The sequence below is a fragment of the Sinocyclocheilus grahami genome, unplaced genomic scaffold, assembly GCF_001515645.1.
Source record: "Sinocyclocheilus grahami isolate Dianchi unplaced genomic scaffold, SAMN03320097.WGS_v1.1 scaffold1804.1, whole genome shotgun sequence".
Classification (NCBI taxonomy): domain Eukaryota; kingdom Metazoa; phylum Chordata; class Actinopteri; order Cypriniformes; family Cyprinidae; genus Sinocyclocheilus; species Sinocyclocheilus grahami.
This window is the reverse complement of record NW_015506983.1, coordinates 3,346-20,574: the sequence shown is the minus strand read 5'-3', so window position 1 is coordinate 20,574 and position 17,229 is coordinate 3,346. Positions and strand designations below refer to the sequence as shown.

Here is a 17,229-nt window from a genome sequence, read left to right as displayed (position 1 = left end):
ACCTGCATGATCGCGTGTTCTCTGTGTGACGGTCGGTCCGTGCGAATTTAATGCTTTAAACTAGTGATTTCCATTTATGCTGCGCATTATGCATTTGCTCACTGCCATATTCATGTCATTTTCACTGTGTGCTGTATGTAAAATGAGTGTTACCTTGGCTTTATTTGGAAAAATATGATTCCTAATGCACACAAATGTCCCCGAATACTGAGTGCCCTGTACAGTGTTTACTTCCTTTTTAATCATATTTTTATTAAATATTTGTGAAAAATGCTATGTCTTCTAAAGTATAAGTATGTTTATTTTACACAAATATTTTTAATCCATTTTCAAATTTCTTAAATATGAATTAAAATAAAATTATATCGGCCACCCTGCTTTCCAAGATATCGGTATCGGCTGTAAAAAAAAAACATATCGGTCGACCACTAATACAAACACATGGATGTATATGTTTAAGAAAAATGTTTATATATTTATATAGAATATAAATTAGGGATGTTCATTGTTAACCGACCGTAAGAATTTGACCGATTAATACAATCAGTTAAACGGTTTAAGTAATTTTTTTCCACTAATTTATCAAAATATTTAAAAAGGTTTGCTGCATGGTTAAAATATATAATATATTTTAAAAAATTACAACAACAAAAACCGCAAGTCGCGTATAAGTCGCATTTTATCATTTCATTCAGAAATAGGCCTAATGCCAACGTGAAATGTTTACAAACATTATAATAAACACTGTAAACATAGCTAGTGTTAGTTCCCCTCACTCCACAACAAATCCTTTCAATTAACCGTATTTAGAAAAGAACAAGAATTAAAAATATAAGAAGCTATAACAAAACAACAAGCCAAAACACATTCGTTTAGGCTAAAACGAAACTGAAACCTACGTTGGGTCTCTCATTCGACACCAAATCAAATGTTTCTGTATTCGCGATTATATTTGAATGCCAAAATATTATTTATGTAGCCTACTTCACTAGCGTTCCAGTGTACATAAAACAAAATGTTTCGCATAACATTACGGTGATAACGCTTAACGGCACAGATTTTACTACATATTTAAAATGAGTGTGTTTTTTTTCCCCCGTATGTTTGACTGACTGTATTTTATTATGATAATGAACAGGCTGCATTGTCAAGGTAGCAAAGCTTAACTGTGTGTAGGCGCTTACGGCGCCTGCGCAATCACTTGAGTTTTTTTCCTTCTAACAGTGGAAGAAACCACTCCTTTTAGTCCTGAAGATAATCGGAATTGTAAAAGGTTTGCTTTTATTTGTGTACGTTCACAATAAAAACAAATCTTTGTGCTTTTGTAAAATAAGCCTAAAGAAAAATAGGATGCCGCTTTCTGCCGTCTTGGTTTCCTTTCGCGCAGCACATAAATAAACCGAAACTCTGCATACTAGGCTACTTGTTGCACAGTTTTTCTTTCGTTTTCTTAATTTATAATTTAATTAAAAATGTTTCTCGTATAGGCCTATTCATTCGTTTTATATATATATATATAATATAGCCTAGCTTTATTATGTTTTTCTCCGCTCACAGAAGCGCTGCCGGTGCTTGATGTGATGCATGTGAATCCTCATGTTCTGTTGTTTGCTGCTTTTTGCGCACGTAAAATTAATCCCCGGGAAACAAATGTTAGTATTTTTAACGGGTCACACACTTATCCTTTCCTTAAATATATCTTATAATTTAAAATAATCTTTAATCGGTTTTCTTTTAATCTTTAAAATAATCGGTTAGCGGTTAATAATCGGTTAACGAGCGTCGGTTGTCGGTTAGGAAAAATAACGACCATCCCTAATATAAATGTTATTATTTGTAAGTGTATATATACACAGTACACACACGTATATTATATGAACACAAACTTTTTTGGATGTGATTTAATCACGATTAATCATTTGACAGCACTAGTTCTTTTTCAACATAGACAGTGAATGGAGGTTTGTTTGTGTGTTTGATTTTTATTTATTTATTAGTTTTTTTATTTGTATGATTTGTTTGAATTATTGATTTATTTTGAATTTGTATTTTTCTAAAATAAGCAATGTCAACTTGTTGTTGTTTATTTTTATTCATCTAATTAAATTATTTGTTTTATTTTATTTATTTATTTTATTTATTTCTAAAATAAATAATCACCAGTTAATTTAAAAAGAAGTAATGTTAGGTTTGTTTATGATGATCAGGTTTCATTTTTATTATTTTTTATTTATTTTTATTTATCTAGTAATTGATTTTTAATTTTATTTTATCATTTTGTATAGTTTTAATTATTTTTAGTTCTCTTTTTTTTGTAAAATAAGTAATCTCATTAATTCATTATTTTATGATTTTTATTTATTTAGCATTACAATGATTTTTTTATTTTAAATAGTTTTATTACTACTACTACTATTATTATTATTATTATTATTATACATATATTAGAAATAATGTCATCAGTTGTACTGTATTAATGGAAAGTGTCTTCTGTGATTTGAGCAGCATTAATAGCAGAAGCTGTTGGTTTCATCAAACTCTTCTTTTCCCTCGTTTCGTCACAGATCCGTCTGTGTCCAGACCCACTCCTCTGTACGGTCAGCCGTCCTGGTGGGGTGAGGATGATGAAGATAAAGCTCAGCGCTGTGATCCGAGCCTCCATGAACATCACACAGGTCAGAAACTGAGACTCCTGAACCATCAAACCCACAGAGTTTGAGTACCAAAAATGAGTTTCCATGAGTTGTTTTGAAGTGTATTAAATGTGTGGATAGGAATGCGACTGCGGTGTGAGCTGAGAACAGAAAAATCCTTTTGTGTTGGGTGATCCTGAGGAATTCAGTACTAAACTCCTCGCTGGCGTGAGCTTTAAAACACGTCAGACTAGTGAGTTCAGCCTCGTGATGGATTAGCGGCCGTCTTAGTCCAATGAGAAGGTCATTGTGTTTTCCCTCCAGTCTTAAGTACTTCTCAGAGATTTCTTCAGATTAACGGGTGACCATAGAAACTTCAGATGTTTTGAGATCTTAGTGTACTGCTTTGTTTCGTTGTTAAGCACGAGCAGGAGTCACCTTTGGTTTAGCATTAGCTGACATTTAGGTTTAATATCTATTCTAGATGGATTTTATTACACACTGATGTTTTCACTTCTCCTCTTCGGCGTTTACTAATCAGCCATGATGTAATAATCAATAAATCTCGTCCATGTTAATCTCAGCTTTGTACCCAAACTCGGATTGAAAGTGATTTATTAGTTTTTATTTGTTGCGTCGTGCTGAATAGCGCCACCTATAGTGAAAGTTGCTTTATGCACCAGTGAAACTGTAGACGTTACACCTGGTTAGGACGAGGTGTAAGATGGACCTGAAATACTTGACCTTACTAAGGTTTTCTCACAGCAGGAGTGCTGTAAGTAATCTTAAGTAATAAGTTAATTAGCTCCTCAAGACGCATCTTAATGGAATTAGTTAGTAGTGATGTTGCTTTCAGAAATACAGGTTCTGTGAAGCTTGGAAAAACTTTGTGAATCTTTTATTTCAAACCAGTGGTTTAAAATAAGTAGTGTCACCAGCTTATTTTATTTTTATTTATTTATTTTATTTATAAAAAGTTATGTATAATTTATTTTTATTTGATTTTTATTTATTTGTATAATTTTTATTCATAGAATATTAAATAGATTTTTAATGTATAGTTTATATTAGCTCCTCAAGACGCATCTTAATGGAATTAGTTAGTAGTGATGTTGCTTTCAGAAATACTGGTTCTGTGAAGCTTGGAAAAACTTTGTGAATCTTTTATTTCAAACCAGTGGTTTAAAATAAGTAGTGTCACCAGCTTATTTTATTTTTATTTATTTATTTTATTTATAAAAAGTTATGTATAATTTATTTTAATTTGATTTTTATTTATTTGTATAATTTTTATTCATAGAATATTAAATAGATTTTTAATATATATTGTTTTGTATAGTTTATATTTTAATTGTATTTTTAATTTGAGCTTTTTTATTAGTTTGTAGTGATTTCAGTAATTTAATAATCTGTAAAAATTCAGTAAATCCATGAATGCATTGTTTTAACCTAGTTATGGATCAGTTTTATAATGTAGACATTATTAATTAATGGCATGTTTGTATAGTAAATGGAATACGTAGCTAACTAAGTAGGATAGTAGTTGTACTTAGTAGTTGGCCAGATTAGCCAAACCTTCCATAAAACACAAAACAAGCCCAAAAAATTAATAAAAGAACAATTTATAGATGTTTCATATTTAATGGTATTTGAAGATTGAATTTGAATAGATTACACTTTCAAGAAAATATTTGCAATTGGTTTTAACAAGGTAGGGTTGTTATTGTTAACTAAAACTAAAAACATGAAGATTTGTTATTTAAAATAAAATTATTTAATGGTATTTGAAGATTGAATTTGAATAGATTACACTTTCAAGAAAATATTTGCAATTGGTTTTTAACAAGGTAGGGTTGTTATTGTTAACTAAAACTAAAAACATGAAGATTTGTTATTTAAAATAAAATCAATGTTGACTGCATTAAAAATTAAATATTTAAAAAAAAAAAAAAACTTTCATTTAGTTGCCAAGGGAATATACCTTATTTTTGTTTAGTTTAAGTTGATGCACTAAAATAACTAAAACTAGAGCTGAAACAATATATATATATTTATATATATATAAAGACATATATAACATATAAGAAAATGACAAAAACGCAACAACATTTTAAATTAAATAAAATGTTTAAATAAAAATGGAAAATATAAAAAAGGTAAAATATGTATAATAAATAGTTATTTATAATGTACATTACATTATATCTTTTCATAAATGATTTTAACCAAAGTTAAAATGCATTATAATATTTTCATATTTCTTACATCTGAAACATCGTATGTTACAGTTAATGAAATATACTTTTTAAAGGTATAATAATGAATATATAAGTAACTACTTTTACTACTACGATGTTATAAGCTACTACTAAATATATTGTAGAAACTTAATTTTCTGTAAAGCTGCTTTGCAACGATTTGTATCGTGAAAAGCGCTATACAAATAAACTTGAATATAAGTACATGTAATGTATTGTAGGTAAATGGGGTTACAATATTCATGAGATCATACAATGCATTATAATGTGCATTATATGAGGCATAATTAACGTATTAAAAATAATTTTATAATGCATAATATATATAATGGCTCCAAGTGTTATCAAAAATAATTCTAAATGTGACCCTGGAGCACAAAACCAGTCATAAGGGTAAATTGTTTGAAATTGAGATTTATACACCATCTGAAAGCTGAATAAATAGCTTTGCATTGATGTATGGTTTGTTAGGATAGAACAATATTTGGCTGAGATACAACTATTTGAAAATCTGGAATCTGAGGGTGCAAAAAAATCACAATATTGAGAAAATCATCTTTAAAGTTGTCCAAATGAAGTTCTTAGCAATGCATATTATTAATTAAATTAAGTTTTGATATATTTACGGTAGGGAATTTAGAATTTTTTTTTTCATGGAACTTGATCTTTATTTAATATCCTAATGATTTTTGGCATAAAGGAAAAATCAATAATTGTGACTCATACAATGTATTGTTGGCTATTGCTACAAATATACCCCAGTGACTTAACACTGCTTTTGTGCTCCAGGGTCACAAATATTAATAAAAACTAATAAAAGATATTTAAATAACACTGGTAAAAGGTGTCATTAGTGCTGAGTTTTCATTGCATTTAGATCTTGAAACACATGCAGTGTTTCAAGCGATTCAAACAGTGAATAATTTTGTGACGAAATTGATTCAGAGTGTTGAGATGCACAGTTTCTCGCATTGCTGTTAGTTTATATAAACAGTCATTACTGCTGATGTCTTTTCACAGAAATCCACACGGATGAGCTCAGTGTTTCTCCAGATGAGCTTCAGGATGGCCAGGGCAAACCCGGTAACTCTTACCGCAAGGAACCAAGATACTTTGAGATCCCCACAAAGGAGATCCATTCAAAGCCCAAAACTGCTTCCCAGGAAGTCCAAGAGATTCCCACAAAAGACACGGACCACAAACCCCCTGCCACTCCTCCGGTGGTTCAGGGCCACGCCTCCTTCACCATCGAGTTTGACGACCAAACCCCTGGAAAGATGAAGATCAAGGACCACGTCAGCAAGCTCTCCATCCGCCAGCGCAGGAACCCCAGCAAGGAGTCGATAGCCAGACTCACAGAGGTGATGTCGGTGGAGAACAAAGTGGCTGATTGGTTGGTTCAGAGTGACGCCACTATGATGATGAGGAGGAGTCTAGACGAGCAGTCTGGGTCAGACGAGCTCTTGAACAAGACCTTCAAAGGTACCAGACAACAGAGAACCGTGGAAAGGCTATCTGAAAAAATAATGCATATTTTTCTCTTCAAAAAGCTACATTTCCTGTGTGCACAAAATTAAGACGCTTTCCTTAAAGCGGTCCTATTATGCTTTTTCACTTTTTGTTTTTTAGTCAGTGTGTAGTGTGTATGTTGGGGAGAAAAAAAAAAGATCTACAAATCTCAAAGTCCACTCCAAAGGGAGATATTTCGTTTTTAAAAAATCCCTTTTTAAGAACTACAACGAACGGCTCGTTCGGACTACAGCGTGTTTGTTTCCGGGTTTTGTGATGTCACAAAGCGGCCCATTACAATATCATTAAAATAATTCCCGTCTACGGACATTATTCTGTTTTTATTTAAAAAGTAAAGTTTTAGTAATTTTGTTTTGCATTAATGAAAATGACAAAAAACCTACATTTAATTACTGATATACTTTTATTTTTGTTTTCCATTTTCATATTAATTTTAGTTCAATTTAAAGTGATTTTGTTTTTGTCTTTTCAAATATATTTTTAAAATGTATAAATTTATATTTATATCGTTTTTATTCATTTTTAGTTATTTTAGTGCTTCAGATTAAACTAAATTAAAATGAGAAACGATGCCTTGGCAACTATAGCTGAAATAATAATAACCCTGGTGGGATGTAATGTGTGATGTGAATATAATCATTTCGCTGAGTTTCAACTCGGTGAGCTTGTGTTTCTAGACGAAAACAATTTTCAAATATATCTAGAGGTTAAATGTTGACCTGTAACTTATTTCTAGATGCACACCATCATGAAGACCCTGATTTTGAAGAACCGGATGTAACGCAAATGATTCAGTCACAAAAGACCAATCAACAATCGGAGGGAGAAGATTACTCGACTAACTACACTTCAAAAAGCCAAGGCAAACCGGATCCCCAGCAGGCTTTTGTGATTGAGTTCTTTGACGATACACAACGTAAAAAGCGCTCTCAGTCGTTCACCAATAACATGTCTTCTCCCGACTTCCAGTCTGCTCTAAAAAGCAAATTAGACAAACGGAAAGGTGGAGAACGGTCCACATCATCCGCACATAATCCACCCACGCAGCAGTTCACGATTCCCCTCAAAGGTTCAGATGGTCCTCAGCGGGCCGGATCCCTCAGACGGGAGAAGAGCGAAGTCCGTATGAGCACGTCTGACTTCAGCTCCCGCTCGTCGTCTAAAACTTTCGGTAGCGTTGGCCGAAGATCCAAACTGTCGCAGGACTTTGCTGCAGAGTTGCTTAGGGTGTCGAAACCCAGTCCTGCTCCCACATGGGACGTTAACTCGACTTTGGTGAAGACCTCGTCTTCTAATGCTGGATCCTCGGTGACACGTCAGAGTTTTCCTACTACGTCTCATACAGTGAATCAGTCAATCAGCTCTCCCTCTGCACCCAAGGAAGACAACAGTACGGAGGCCAAACCTTTGATTCCCAAGCAGCAGGAAGAGGAGGACAGTTTAAGTGATGCAGGTACCTACACCGTTGAAGCTGAAAGTCCAGACAAAGAGGTTGTGGAGGCACGGAGCTTGATCGATCAGGTACTTGACATCAGACTCAAACAGCTAAAGAGACCACAAACACATTGTGTTATTAGAAAGCATTGTTTCAGTTCTGTTATTCAGATTATTTCAGTCGCTGCCCTAGTATTTTATCACGATTCAAGTTCTCTTTGAATAGTGGTCGGCCGATATTTGGCATTTTTTACATATATATTTTCATTGGCCATTAATTTTTGTTCAATTTCACTGATGTACACTATAAACCCTAATGATAGAATTTTATGACATTTCAAGTGCATTTAGAATAGTGGTTGACCAATATATCGTCTGATATTTAGCATTTTTTTTTATATTGGCATCCATTTTTTTCTGTTTTGCTGATATGCACTGTAAACCCTAATGCTTGTATTTTTATCACATTTCAAGTTTGTTTTGAATAGTGGTCAACCGATATATCGGCCGATATTTGGCATTTTTTAATTATCGCCATCTGTCATTAATTTTTTTCTGTTTGCCTGATATGCGTTGTAAATCCTAACGGTAATATTTTATCACATTTCAAGTTTGTTTTGAATAGTGGTCAACCGATATATCAGCTGATATTTGGCATTTCTTAATATCGGCATCCATTGTCAATTTTTTTTCCCCTGTTTGGCTGATATACACTGTAAACCCTAACGCTCGTATTTTATCACATTTTAAGTGTGTTTTGAATAGGTGTCAACTCTAATATCGGCCGATATATATATATATATATATATATATATATATTTTTTTTTTTAATTTTTTTTTTTTTTTTTTTTTTTTTTTTTTTTAATATCGGCATCTGCCTTTTTTCTGTTTGGCTGATATGTTGGAAGCAGAATTTATATTTTTATGGGGCATGGGACTTTTATTTAGACTTATTGTATGCTGACAGGAGAGTTGTTCTGCCATGTAAATAAATCTCTTTATTTTACAGATTTATTTTTTATCAAGAATTTTTTTTTCGTATTATATTATATTCATATATAATTTAGTAAATTATATAAAATAAATGGATTTAATTTCAGCAATTGTTGTGCATGTGTTTTTTGCTATCTTAAATTATGTGTTGTGATATCATATAAATCAGCTTGATATCCCCATCGACCACTTGATAAATATCGGTATCGCTTTCAAAAAATGAATATCAGTCGACCACTACTTTTGAATAATTTAACCAGTCAAGAGTCGAGGAGTTCCAGTCAGTTGGGAACAGACACATTCATGCATGCTTTATCATTAACAGGTGTTTGGTGTTGGCGACAACAGCCAAACCTCAGCAGCAGCAACAGTTAAGCCTATAGTTGGTGACACTGAGGGTCACGATAGTCTTCTACTCAGTGAGAATAGCTCAGGCCCAAAATTGGGTCAATACTCAACAGACCTTAGTGACACAACCAAGGGTCCTGTACAGGTAAACTCACTCCGGATCATGGGCATCAGTAGATCTATCTGTCAATCACCGCAATCTACACGTTTTTCAGTGTGCTTTGGATCTTTCTTGGGGATCTTCTCAAAGCTGTTTTGATGGCTTGATGTCTTTTGGCTCTTTCCTGCTTTTGGAAGATTATGGATGGGTGATTTGAATCATTAAAGTGTCCTGATCTCTCTTTATGGTTGAGATATTTTCATTTGGTATATAAAGAGATTTTCTTTGAATTTACAGTTTGAGTATCTATGTATTTAATAATATATTTAATAATGTTTCTGGAACATTCAGACAGTAAATCATGTCAAGAACCAATAAAAATGTATTTAAAATTATTATTATTGGCACTCAATCAAGCCTAACAAGTTTACAAGAAAAATTTATTAAAAATGAGGAATAGAAATTATTTAAATCTAATACATTTTTTTTTATTAAATATGAAATTTTACTATGTGCTAATTATTTCACGTAGCTGTAGATGTCACTAATTTGCAAATTATTATTTTTGAACAGTGAACTTTAAGACTATTAATAAATATTTTAATATTAATTCAGATATTTACATATGTTTTTGTTTATTTTTAATGTTTCTGGTTAGATCTAGAAGGATTTAAGTGAAATTTTATTTTTATTTTATATAGTGCATTTCATACACCATGTTTTACATAAAATAAGTTAAGCAATAAAGAAAAAATAATAAATTATTTTGAATAAAACAAAGAAATTTAAAATAAAACATTGTTATTTAATTAATTATTAGATAGTGTATCTACAATGATTTTAATCAGTATTTTCACAAATATTTGCAATATTTGTTCCTAGCTGTTCTGGGCACTAGAAGGATTATTCAAGGCAAATTTGACTTAAAAGATAAACTTACTTTACAGATAAAGTGAAAATATCTCCACTTCAAAAAACATGACCACTTTAAAGAGCTATGATGTTGTAAGAGTTTGCATTTTATTAGTTTCCTCTTTTCTACAGATACAGTCGATGACGACATTAACGCCCGGAGGCGCTAGGTGGGTTTCTCGCTGGGCCAGTTTGGCTGACTCCTATTCAGACTCTGGTCCTGCTTCAGGACTTTTTGATATCCCAGCCGCCGGAGGTATGGAAACTTTGCTTGGTTCTCTTGGCTTTTGTCTTTGCCTTTACATTTAATTTATCCTATTTGTTTTTTTTTAAGCTGGTAAAAAGATCATCCACCAGGTTATGCTTAACCGAAGTGCTGACTACTCCGAAACAGGCCAAAGCAGCAGATCAAGACGAGTTCTGCCTCCGGTTCCTTCAAAGGAGAAAATCGAGACGCCACCGCCAACAATACACATCCAAACGGATTCTTACCTGTCCGGTGTGGAGAAGAGTTCGCAAGTTCAGAAGCAAAAGTGGGATCCGCAGAAACTGAGCGTCCAAGATGATCTGGATCCGGACAGCCTGAGCGACGCAAGCAAATCTGATGATGGCTCTGTAGTTGAGCAATGCAGGAAGACTCCTGATTCGACCCAGAAGGTGTGGAACCGGTCTATGAAGACCGGTCAAGAAGAGGCAAAAGACCAGGATTCGACTCCTAAGTTCTCCACAGCAACATTAACACGACAGCATGGCAAACTTGGCAAGAGCGACTGTTCACCACCCAACATTGATCAAGCAGATGACTCTGTTGGTGGAGATAATTTAGTGTCCGTTGTTAGACAAGAGAGTTATACCAAAGAAAGGACTAGCGACGATATGCACTTGTCCAGATTGCCTCAGATATCTATTCAACCCTCTAGCAAAGATGCTTTTAAAGGCATAAGCAATCAAGACACTCAATCTTACCTCAAAGACACTGAGGACGTTCTAGCATCTCTGGAAGCAAAGCTTCTGGTGCAACAGCAGCAGCAGCAGCAAGACAACAACGGTCGCTCCCATATAGAGGACTCCTTCTCGGGAGAATCGGACACTTCCAGTACAATCAGCGGGAAAAATGCTTTAGTTTCCGTGCCCAAGAAGCCAGTGGTCCTCAGAGGACTCTTAAGAGGTTCCAGAGAACCTAAGACTTCTGGTGATCCATCTTGCCAATCCGGGATAAAGGACCGCAATGGCAAGGTGGATCCAAGCAAGCGGTTTCAACTCCGTCGCAACCTTAGTTCTCAAGACTTTGGGCCTGATCTTCAAAGTCCCACCACACGGCACTTGCCAGACGCCGTCTCCAACCAAGAATCAAGTTCCCTACCTTACAAAAAGTACACCGTTCCTCTTCAAAAGGAAGGTACGAGCAAATCCAGATTACACAATGCTGTAGCTCGCTCCAATAGCCTCTCCGCTCCAAAACCGACAAGGGCTTCGATGCTTCGCCGCGCCCGTTTGGGTGAAGCCTCCGACAACGAAGGCACCGAAACCGATCGGACGTCTCAGAACTCCGATGTCAACCCCTCGGCAAACATTCGAGGTGCTCAGGAGAGCAAGAAGCTTTCTCGATTGGACGTTTTGGCTCTTCCCAGGAAAAAGACGGGCTCCTTCAACACGCCCAGTGATACAGAGTCTTCCACGAGCCGGACAGGATTTTCAAACCGTAGCACCGAGTCAAGCAGCTCTGTGCGGAAAGCTTCAGTCCCGGATCCCAAGGCTCTTCTGCAGAAGGTTTCGAATGCCGCGAGCAGACAGCCGATCATCCGCGGACGCTCAAGCAGTGCCAAATACGCCAGTAGCACTGCCAGTGAGTATCATGGATTCAAGTTTTGCTTGTAAGATTTGCAGGAGGTTGGTCAGATGTTAGGCAAACATTCCAAGATGATTATTTTGGCTTTGCATCCATTTATCAGAGTGATGAGCTTCTAAAACAACTATAAAAAAAATATACAAAAATACAGTTCTTTCACTGTCTCTGAATGATTCTTCCTGCAGTCATTGACTTGATTTGTGTGCATTTGTTTGTTTCACACAACTGGGCCAATGACTATCTTCAACTAACAAGACCATGTGATTAGTCTCCAGTTTTACTAATATTTGAATTTGCAGATAACCGGATTACCATACTAAAAACGTAACGGGTATATTGTGAAAATTAAAGTAATTTTTCTTAACGGGATTTAGGGCTGGGCGATATGGCAAAAAAAATAAATCATCTTTTTTTTTTTTTTCCTCCGATTCAAGGTTTGTTTTTTCTTCAAAGGTTAACTAAACTTTAAATTTAACTCCACTTAAAAATGTAACTACAACGATTTAAGTAACATTCTCTTTAACCATCAAAGTCAAGGCAATTCAAATTCAAAATGATTGGTTTGCAAATATTCGCTTGGTGGACGTGTTTGTCCGTAGCGCTTGCATCTCGCAACTTTTGCAGCGTCTCGTGCATGAATCGCCATTCATTCATTTTTTTTATGTTTTAATTTGATTTTCTTTTGCAGAGTCTCACACATGTAACGCCATGCTGACGTGGCAATCAAGTTAAAAGAAGTTCAACTCTCATTCATGAACTTTTTGGTGTTTTATTTTGATTGCTTTTATTTTAAAATTACTTTTTATTTAAACAGTTACATGATATATTAAAGTAGAAGTTCTTTAAAAGTCTTTGCATTGCTGCGCTGCCTTTCCATTGTTTTTTCTTTGTAAACTTGCGCTTGATGGGCGTTGAACGTTGCACTTGAGACTTGTCTTTTGCGCATGAAACGCCGTTCTAAGGACTAGCTATATGTTCTACGTTACGTGATCGAGCGCGTCACGCATGAGCAGTTAAGTTAGAGGTTTGTGTTTTTTCTCTCTTAACTGTTATCAATGGCGTATTATCAATGTGACTAATTGTAACATTTGCTAATATTTTTATTCAAACCGTGATTTTCCGATTTTAAAGAAAATAAAACAAAATTGTGGCAAAACATTTACATTCGAATTCATCAAAATTGGAAAAATCGTCCAGCCCTAATGGTGTTAACAATCTTATTGAGCTCTTTTGAACCCCATTGACGAACGGGTTGGTTTTTCGGGTGTCTTCTCACATCTCTCCGTCTCTTTCTCCTCTTGCTTTTTTTTATTTTATTTTGGTTTCTCTCCCATCCTCTGATGACATGGTGTACCAAACGCTCCTCATTCCCAATTTCCTGGGCCAAGGCTCCAGGAGGCGTCAGAAGGGTTCAGACTACGCCTCCACCTCGGAGGACGAGTACGAGTCTAACCATAGCACCCCTAAACACAAACGCTCCCATCATTCAGGATCCCAGCAGAACCCCAGAATCCATCCGGCCGGTCCGGTGCGAGCCGTGCCCCGCTCGAGAGACTCGGAGGGGGAAGGACACGAGAACGACGCCTTCCAGAACTGGACGTCTCATAGCGCTGAGATCGCCAGGTGGGGAAACACCGAAATAGGGCTGCAACAAACGATTATTTTAATAATCGATTAATTTATTGATTATTAGGACAATTAATTGGCGGTTCATCAGTAGGCTTTGATCAATTATTAAGCTTTTGCGGTTAGTTAAAATGCTGAGGTATACATTCGAACTACTTCAGCTTTTGTCAAATGATTATATTACTATTACAATTATATTACTGTTGTTTTTTGCAATAAATAATTATGAGATGCCAGACAGAGACTTTCTCATTCACCATTTAATTAACTGTATGAATAAGTAACTGATTTATGCATCATTCTGCATCGTCAGATGGATTTTGAACGAAATTAAGGTAATACGACATTTTATTTTCAGATTAACTACATGTATATTTTTTTTATTCAATAGCATTATCTCTCCTAAAATACTTTATAGTGTTATGATACTCAAAAACAGTCTTGAGCTAGATAAGCTGTAATCTGTGCAAACCAAATAATATAATGCAATAATGTTTTAGGGGTTTTTTTGGCACTCATTAATAAAACGCATTGGAGAGATGCTTTATAGCAGGAAATCAAGTTGTAAAATTGCAAAATTCTAATTGAAAGTGACACTGATAGTTTTGTTGTTAATACAATAAAGCTGAATGTAGCGATCTACTGTATAAAGTGCTGTGTATAAAGACGGGATGTGACTGAGAATTGCAGAGTTGGTGCAAACGTCCACGTCACGATTATCAGATGCTTTCTTAACTGCTGTTTTCTCACCGCTGTCATGTGTTGTGTTTTTGTTATCGAGAGGAAAGCTCGCAACATGCGTTTACACATTCATCAAATAATCATTTCAGCCCTGTAAAAGAATGACATACAATATCAGCAATCCATTTTATTCCCATTTTATTTAAATACTAGTTTGAGAATGTTACTTTTAACCACGTTGTTGCGAAAGTAACTTCTTATGGGTTTTAATTCAAACAGAATATCGTTTCTTTACTCAATTCCAAAAATGATTACTTGTTACTTGTAATGCATTGCCCCCCAAAATTAGATTAAAAAAAAAATGCATATTCTTTACTAGATTGAGTCAAGACTTGGCCAAAGATTTGGCTATCCTGGCCCAAGAGATTCATGATGTTGCTGGAGACACAGAAGCTCAGAGTGCTTCAACAGACAAGATGGGACCAGCCATATCTACCCATGAAGAGGTACCGTTCATAATATTTCCATGTTCCAGGCTGCATTTATTTGATCAAAAATACAGTAAAATAGTGAAATAATATTGCGATTTAAAACGGCTGTTTTCTATGTGAATATGTATTAAACTGTAATGTATTTCTGTGATGCGCAGCTGTATTTTCAGCATCATTCCTCCAGTCTTCAGTGTCACATGATCTTCAGAAATCAGTATAATATGCTGCTCAAGAAATGTTTCCGATTCTCATAAATGTTGAAAACCATTGTGCTGCTGAATATCAAGTACGCTGTTGTTTTATGCTCTTTCAGTTGCGGCACCAGATTCCCGAAGCCAGTCTGAATTTCCAGAAAGAATCTCCTGCTGCGGCGCCGGCTGACGAGTCCGAGCAGCTCGTTAGTAATCCACAGAGCATGAGAGCAGACGAGGTAGCAGCGCTTCTCTTCTCTTCAGTTTAACTGTGTGTTTGAGCTGTAAATCTCCTTCTTCTTCCGTCAGGTCACATTGAGTAATGTGATGCTGAATCCGGTGTCTCAACTGTCTCTCGCCATCCGTGAAAACACAGAGCAGCTGACGGAGAAAATTAAGTGAGTCTCGTTTGCTTTTCATCTGTGCTCATTCATTTTGATATACATGTTCATATACTGTATTGTTTTTCTGTGCTATAGTCAGCTTGAGAAGGCGCAATATATACTAAATAAAGATTATTATTATGTAGTGTACAGGTGTCATTCTCACATATATTCTTTCAGGGCTATGTTTCATAATAAAATGGATGTTTTGGGAGAAATTGAGGCGAAAATCAATGAGGCTGATGACTCTCCACCACTGAAAACATCAAACAAGGTGTCTCTTGTTTTCTTCCCTAAATAAAATGTTACGAAGTGCTCTGTATTTTAATTTAAACTTTTTTTTTTTTAATAAAATCTGAACTTCATTGAACCAATTGTAATGTTGAATTAAGTAATAAATAAAACAATTTCATGTTTTTTTTTATTATTCATAGAGTATATTAGACCAGTAGTAAATGATGTTCATATCAGTGTTATTTTAGTATCTTTAATATACTATGTTTTTTTTTTGTTAATATTTTGAAATATTTTTATATTTTCTGTTTCTCTTAAAGTTGTACTAATTTTCTTGTGTGTTTTTGTCATTTTATTAGTTTTGTTTTATAAATATAGAAAAACATTAGAGAATTCAGCCAAAAATGTTCTCGCCATGAAAAGCTGGCATGCGTTAAACGCAAACAAACACATTTTATAAATATAGTTTTTATTAATTTATTTCAGTTACAGTTATTTTAGTACTTGAAGTCAGTGTTGTTTTAGTATCTATATACTATAAGTTTTATTAATATTTTGAATCAGTTTTTATTTTTACATTTTCTGTTTTAATTTTAAAGTTTTTGTATTTTTTTTGTTTTTTTTATATAGAAGTTTTTGTCTTCATTTATGTCTATATAGTTTTTATTTATTTAATTTCAGTTTTAGTTATTTTAGTACATGAAGTTAGAGAAATGTTAGCTTGGCAACTAGCTGAAATATTTTGTTTTATTATTTTTATTTTATTTTAGTTTACATTTATTTTATTTTATTTCAAGTAACAAAAATACGTTTTTTAATGGTTTTAATTTGTTTCAGTTTTAGTTACCTTGCTTCAAGTTAAATTAAACAAAAATTAGAAATAATAAATCATAAGTTTGTTTTTAATTCACTTAATGTTTAATTTCAAGTAACTTAAACTTTTTTTTTTAAGGTTTTAGATAATAACCCTGCTTCATATCTGATGTTTTAATTACTGAATGGTTAACTGTTTTGTTGTCTTTTGTGTTCTTGCTCGTCTTGTAGGAGATTGCATCAATTCTGAAAGAGCTGCGGAGAGTCCAGAAACAGCTGGAAGGTCAGTAGATGTTCTCATGTTCTGATATTAAAGCTGAGACGAGCCGCTGATGAACGCCGTGCTCTCTCGTGTCTCTCTCAGTCATCAACGCCGTCATGGACCCTCGAGGAGACCCGGATCTCAGCCGCAGGGTTTCTTCCGCCGGGGTTCGCAGCTCCAGAGCGGCGTCCCGGGACGCGAGAGCGATGCATCGAGGCGGCGGAGCGACGCCGAACAGCCGGCGAATGTTCAGGAGCACAGACCGAGAGAGTTCACTAATCTGAATCAGACCTTTTTTTTTTTTAATAAAATCTGAACTTCATTGAACCAATTGTAATGTTGAATTAAGTAATAAATAAAACAATTTCATGTTTTTTTTTATTATTCATAGAGTATATTAGACCAGTAGTAAATGATGTTCATATCAGTGTTATTTTAGTATCTTTAATATACTGTTTTTTTTGTTTGTTAATATTTTGAAATATTTTTAT

General features: G+C 34.5%; 1 protein-coding gene across 3 annotated transcripts in view; it reads left to right on the top strand.

Moving 5' to 3' along the window:
- The window catches only part of LOC107572737 (centrosomal protein of 170 kDa protein B-like), a 33,675-nt gene extending 16,651 nt beyond the window's left edge, over positions 1–17,024 (top strand). For 2 of the 3 annotated variants that reach the window (XM_016259174.1, XM_016259173.1), the window contains exons 7-19: positions 2,565–2,675; positions 5,912–6,373; positions 7,158–7,942; positions 9,174–9,341; positions 10,341–10,464; positions 10,543–12,054; positions 13,446–13,680; positions 14,744–14,870; positions 15,169–15,285; positions 15,356–15,444; positions 15,610–15,703; positions 16,708–16,759; positions 16,841–17,024. In XM_016259174.1, the coding sequence (XP_016114660.1) occupies positions 2,565–2,675; positions 5,912–6,373; positions 7,158–7,942; positions 9,174–9,341; positions 10,341–10,464; positions 10,543–12,054; positions 13,446–13,680; positions 14,744–14,870; positions 15,169–15,285; positions 15,356–15,444; positions 15,610–15,703; positions 16,708–16,759; positions 16,841–17,022 (4,058 nt within the window). In that variant the 3' untranslated portion in view covers positions 17,023–17,024. The remainder of the gene's footprint in view (positions 1–2,564; positions 2,676–5,911; positions 6,374–7,157; positions 7,943–9,173; positions 9,342–10,340; positions 10,465–10,542; positions 12,055–13,445; positions 13,681–14,743; positions 14,871–15,168; positions 15,286–15,355; positions 15,445–15,609; positions 15,704–16,707; positions 16,760–16,840) is intronic. The other variant, XM_016259175.1, reaches the window with a different exon arrangement.
- The last annotated feature ends 205 nt before the right edge of the window (positions 17,025–17,229 follow it).